Source organism: Ochotona curzoniae, unplaced genomic scaffold (assembly GCF_017591425.1).
Source record: "Ochotona curzoniae isolate NIBS_2020 unplaced genomic scaffold, NIBS_Ocur_1.0 patch75, whole genome shotgun sequence".
Taxonomy (NCBI): Eukaryota; Metazoa; Chordata; class Mammalia; order Lagomorpha; family Ochotonidae; genus Ochotona; species Ochotona curzoniae.
Window position 1 is genome coordinate 467,632 of NW_024467056.1, and position 6,000 is coordinate 473,631.

The 6,000-nt window shown below is 58.4% G+C and overlaps 1 protein-coding gene across 1 annotated transcript in view; it reads right to left on the reverse strand.

The window, feature by feature from the left end:
• Positions 1–6,000, reverse strand: part of LOC121168199 (spectrin beta chain, non-erythrocytic 5-like) — a 39,286-nt gene extending 33,286 nt beyond the window's left edge. Inside the window, exons 1-6 of the mRNA XM_040998085.1 lie at positions 5,854–6,000; positions 5,555–5,722; positions 3,669–3,785; positions 2,039–2,196; positions 1,465–1,693; positions 111–742 (exon numbers count right to left, since the gene is read on the reverse strand). Coding sequence (XP_040854019.1) covers positions 111–742; positions 1,465–1,693; positions 2,039–2,196; positions 3,669–3,785; positions 5,555–5,722; positions 5,854–5,964 — 1,415 coding nt within the window. The 5' untranslated portion in view covers positions 5,965–6,000. The remainder of the gene's footprint in view (positions 1–110; positions 743–1,464; positions 1,694–2,038; positions 2,197–3,668; positions 3,786–5,554; positions 5,723–5,853) is intronic.

The window sequence follows — 6,000 nt, forward strand, 5'->3', positions numbered from 1 at the left end:
AAAGAAAACCTTGAACCCATACACCACCCGTGTTTTCCATAGTCAGGACTGGGGGTGCAGGAGGAAGGCCTTGGCCTGTGGTGAGGATGGTTTCCAGGCCTTGGGCTCACCTGTGGACCACATCTGCCAAGGAGGAGTACTGCTCCTGCCGGAGGACATCTGTGAGCTCTGCCAGGGCCTGGAAGCGCCCTTCCTGGGCCAGGATGTCAGCCTCCAGCATACCCAACCTCTGGGTGGCCACCTCCACTGTGGCTGGGCTGGCCAGTGGCACTCCAGCCTGCTCCAGTGCCTGTTCCGCCTCCTGCAGAAAGCTCTCCCTCAGGGCCGCCTTGTGCTGGAAGTGCCGGGCCAGCATGTCCAGACGCTCCAGCCGCAGGAGCCTCTGCTGCAAGGCCTGGCTCCCAGCAGCCTCGGCCCTCTCTAGCCCAGCCCAGCGCCAGGCCAGATCTGCAGTGGCCAGGCCCTCAGGGGGCATGAAGGGTCTGCGGTTCTGGGCCCGAAGTGTTGTCTGCAGCTGGAAGAGTAGAGCCTCCAGGGCCCCTCGCTGCTGCAGCCGAGGTGGCTTCTCCTGGCTGCGGAAGGAGGCAAAGGTTGCCAGGTGCTGTCGCAGGGCAGGCAGCGAGTCTGGCAGCTCAGGTGCCTCCAGCTGTTCCTGCTGCTGGATGATCCAGCACAGCAGGTCAGTTGCCTGCTGCTCATACCGGATCTGCAATGCCTCTGTCTCCTGGAGCTGGAGCAGGACCTGGGTGGGGGAGGAAGGGGCACAGGGCGGACAGCAGCTCCAGGCAGGTCCTTTTGGTCACTGGGTGCCAGCTGGATTTGCCCTGATGGGCAGTATCCCTGTTCCTCAGAAAGGATGCACTAAAGGGGTGAGGGGTAGTCAGTCCCTAGAGAAGGAGATGTGCTTCCATTGCTCACTCAGACCCGGGAGTGTGGGGACCACTTGTCCCTGCCATCCTTCCTCTCAGGCTACCCCATTTGGCCTCACTCCTTTGCTCCCCGCCCTTGGCCAAGGCACTCACCCTGCCCATAGTCCTCCCAGGTCATAGCCTCTGCCATCATTCCCAAAGAGTAAGGGAGCCCCCCAGGAGCATGGAGCCTGCAGAGCCCCCCTCAGCAGTGCCTGTTGTAGGTGCCTGTTTTTGCAGTTCCTGGCCCTGTAAGCCTTTTCATCCCATTAGGAACTTAGCAACTTGCGAGCAAAGCAGTGAGGTGGGGGGCAGTGAGGAGGAGCCACTGCTAGGCATGGAGGCCAGTGCTGGGCCAGGCTCTGTAGTTATGCCCTCCTGGATACCTGTAGCATTGTCTCCTTCATATGCCAAGTGGAACACAGGGAAGCTAGGTCGTGTGGCTAGGAAGGGGCAGGTTCTACCTTGGACTGTCTGGCCTGGGAGCCCCTTTCTACTCCTGCCTGTCCCCAAGGCTGTACCACTTAGGGTTGGTTGGCCTTGCCTGGCCACTAACCTTGGTGAGCCTCCTGTAGACAGTGTGGCCACGTTGCAGGTGGGAGAAGTGATGGTGGTAGAGAGAGACATATGTCATGATGGAGCACTCATCTGGCTGTGGGCCTGCCACATCCTCAGGGTCCAGCAGCTGCGTGATGCCTAGTTCACACTCAGCCACATGAAACACCAGGGTGAGGTTGTGCAGTGGATGGTCTGGGCGCAATGAGTGGTAGTCCAGCAGGTCTGGCCTGGACAGACAGAGGGAAGACATGGGCTGAAGGTACGGCTTTGGGTGAAGTAAACTCCAGTTAGCACTTAGTAGACACCCTGGCTGAGGGGACAGGACCCTAGAGTGGGGGAGGGTTGAGAAAGAGAGCAGGATTAATCCTACACTGGGTTTGGGGTTGAGAAGACAGTTCCAAGAGCAAGTGCTTCTGGGGAGAAGAGTGAGAAAAAAACCAGGGCACAGATGGTGGGGAAGGGGTGGGCAAAGGCAGATGCTGCTGGCTGCATGGCATTTCCTAGGGAAGACTGTGGGGCTGATGTAGCCCAAGGGCTCTGTTCCACTCGCCCTCCTCCCCCAGGTTGCTCACAAGTGAGCGTGGATGAGGGCCCCAAAGGCCAGCCCATCATTCCAGCTGCGGGAGAAGTCAGTGATGTGCACGTTGGCGTAGGCAGCTGTCTTCCGTTGGCACCACAACAGCAGGGCTTCCTTAGCAGACAGCAGGGCTGCACTGGCTCCAAACTCCTCCTGGCAGGACGGGGCAGCAGGGTCAGTGTGTGGGGTCAGGGACTGAGGGTGGACAGCTGAGCCTGCAGGCTGGAGGTGCCTCATCCTCACGCACTGCAGCACGGCGATTCCCACATCCCACACCCTCCTCCACCCCAGTGCCTCTGATCTTAACCCCACTTCATCTGGCAAGGGTGAGGAAGGAGTAGACCCAGAGGAATCAGCCATGGGCCCAGGCCCTCTGCCCTTTGCCCAGCAGCTGGTGACCCTGACAGTAACAGTTGCTGACCCTGATCCCGCCCCATGGGCAAAGCACTGTTAATCAACCTCAGGCATCGTGGAACATGGGTGCCCTCCCTGCACCCCCTCTCTCCAGCCCTGCATTAGACCTGGCCACAGCCATGGCACTGCTAGGCAGGCACTGTCAGTATACCTGCCATAGGTTACGGAGCAGACGTAGGAAGAATAGGAAGACAATGAGCAGAGGGGCTGGCCTGGACCCAGCAACCTTGAACTCAGCCCCTGACCTTCCATGCTTCATGTCCAACCTCTGGGACTGCCTTGGGCTGAGAAATGACTCTGCCAGCTCTGGGTTCAGTCCCTGCCACCCTGCCCCATTCCCCAGGGAGGATTCTCCATCTCTCTTCCCCTTGCAGGCTTCCTTCCTTCCTCCGTGTTTCCAGGCTGTGTCCCTCCTGCTGTCCCCTCCGTCCCTCCCTGCAGACCATCAAAGTCAGCAAGGAGAACCTGCTGTTCCAAAGAATGAGGGCTGCAGGAGGCAGCTGGCACTGGCTCCTGGGCCTGGGAGCTGACAGCAGCCATTAGGAAGGGCTCAAGGCCAACTGGCAACTCATTCATTCTTTCTTTCCCTGAACAGCAGCCCTGGGGCACAGGCAGACACGGCCCTGCTCCTGGGACTCAGGTGACACTTTGAGTTTCAAGGGACCCCATTGCACTTGTGTCCTCGGGGCACAGGCAGACATGGCCCTGCTCCTGGGGCTCAGGTGACACCTTGAGTTTCAAGGAAGCCCATTGCACTTGTGTCCTCCTGGCTGTCCTAACATCCTGGGATGGGGTTTTAGGAGGCATCTGGGGAATATGAAAATCAGCCAATGTGTAGGCCTCGTGTTAACATGCTTTCGGATCCAGGTATGGGAAAAGACAGGGAACACAAGAGAACCCTATTTTGGTCTGCAGGGCCCTAGGGGCTCTGTCAGCTGCCTCCACCAGCAGGTTGTGGAGTGAACAAGGGAAGTGACATGAAGGGGTGAGAGTGAGCACTGGGCTGTCAGTCCCACCCCTCCCCTGGGCTCCAGCCAGGTCTGAGCCCCCATCCTGGTCCTGGCTTCCACACAGGACATTTCTCTGATGCCCATGGTGAGAACTGAACATGAATCTGTAGAAGGCCAGGCTCTGCTGCTCTGTCCCCAGGGGTCCCAGGTGAGGCCAGGGCTGTGGAGGGGTAGGGTGGAGGTGGGGTAGAGGAGACACACCCGGCCCAGGGAGATGTGGGCGATCTGGAAACGCAGGATGATGACCCAGAGGAGTCCCAGGACAAGAGTCTGATCTCCGTCCACGATGTTCTCCGGCCCGATGAGGGGTACCGACACCTGTGGGGACAACAGCCTGGGCTGGGTGTGGACCCTCATGCCAGAGAGGGTGCAGAGGGACTGGAAGGCCCAGGTAGAGAAATCCTGGTTGCAGGATTGGTGGGGGAGCAGTGGGAATCACACAAACAAGGCTCGGCTGGGGAGGAGCTGGTTTTCCTGGTTTTCCAGATGTGGTGGTGGCAGAGAACCTGGCCATGCTCAGCAGGCCAGCTGTGGCAGACAGAAATGCAGGGTCATGGCCGTCCTTAAGAGGCAGAAGATCATAAATACCCACCTCCAGCTCCCGGCACCTCAGGGGGAACTGGGCCCTGCTCCCCCCTGAATCTAGGTCTCCCCCAGATGCTCAGTGCTTCCTATATATCGACTCAAATGTTGCTCTCTCAATGAGGCCTCTGCCCAATCATCTTATTACAAGCAGAACCAGAGAGGTGGTGTTGTAGTGGGGTGTCCTGGCTGTTCCAATTTTGAGCCAGTTTCTTGGCAGATGGGAGGTCCAAGTGCTTGGGCTCCTGCCACTCATGTGGCTTTGGCTTCATACAGTCCTGGCCATAGCAGCCATTTGGATAATGAACCATAGGTGGAATTTTACTCTCTACCTCTCTATCTTACAAATAAATACAATCTTTAAAAAAAATGGGAACCCAAGGACTATGCCCCCCCCTTCTCTGCTGGGGACCTTGGTTTTATGCTTATCTTACAAAGTGTCTGGTCATGGCAGGTTAATATTGAGGAGATATTAAGGGATGGGGGAAGGGAGGAGGCTCCCATAGGACCTGTAGGGCATCCGGTTTGGGCTACCTGACAGCCCTGAGGGCAGCAGGGCAGCCAAAGGAGGCAAATCCCTCGGGGTACTTGCTGTTTCTCTGGGTGGTCTCAAAAGGGGTCCACCCTGTACATTCCTCCTCTCTCTCACATGGGGGTCCCTGCTGCCACCTCTGCAGTATGGAGACGGGCATCTGGGTGGTGTGGGGGAGGGAAACTTGAGTCTCCTAACATCCCTATATTATAGCATCACGATGGCGGCTTGAACTTGGCCATGAGGGGAGGGATACAGCTGTGGCTGTAAGCCAATTCTGCATATTAGAGCTGCTATTGCCCCTGGAGAGGTGGTTGTTAGAAGTGGCCAGCACAGTGCTGGACTGGGTTTAGCCATGCCTTCTGTGTAAGTCCCAGGCTGCCTGAGGTCAGGCTCAAGGCGCAACACTGGAGCAGAATGCCTGATGCATACTCAGCTCCCAGAACAAAGCTTCTGTCAGGGGTGGCTCAGCCTGGCCCCAGAACAGTCACCTCCAGGCTTCAGCACTGGAGGCCATGAGTCCCTGGTCTATACCACTCCTGTCCCCTTGGCACCAGTGATGGCTGCACTGCTTTCCAACCCTGGCCTTGAGACCTGGGAGTGCCCCACCTGCGTTCAGTGACCATCTCTTTGGCTTGCTGCCTCCTTCCCGGCTGCCTGGCTCAGGGTCCAGGCTAGGGCATTTCCTCCAGGCTTGGCTGGGAAAGGATTTTAGAAAGAAACAGGAGACACTGAGGTGTCTCCAGCCCAGAGTCCTGCGGTTCTTTCAATGGCACTGCCAATCCCCATCAATGGTGACCATTCTGGGATAGACCTACTGGGTGCTAAGTCAGGAGTGCCATGCAATGAGAGAGCCCTGCTTCCCACTGTCCTCCCAAATCCAAGTCCGGCCCCAGGTCCTGGGCTCTACCCAGGAGAGCCGCTGCTGCAGTCCAGCCTGTCCAGGCTGCCCAGCCCATGGCCTAGAGCCCACCTTAGCCCTGAGGAAGGCCAGAGCCCGGTTGTTGTTCTCCAGGTAGTGCACACGCAGGCGGCCCCGGCTTGGCGGCGGGAGGGCTTCCCCAGAAATGAGCTCCAGCAGCCTTAGGAGGTAGGTGCCAGTGGCCAGATCAGCATACAGGTTCTGGATCTGGATGCCCACCTGAGGTGGGATGGGAGGATAGGCAAGGTTCAGAGTCAGGCCAGGTTTGTCCCCCGCCCCCAACCTCCTTCCAAGTCCTAGGACCTGGGAGATGCAGGGAGGAAGGAGCCTGGTGTGGCAGCCCAACTCACCCGGGCATGCCGGAAGATGTTATTGATCCACTTGGTGAAGGTCTTCTCCTGCATCTGTGTGTGCCGTGCCTGCAGCTGGCGGACGAGGCCCATCTCATACTCGGAGGCCATGACCACATCTGCAGAGGCCAGGACCTGGAGCTCAGG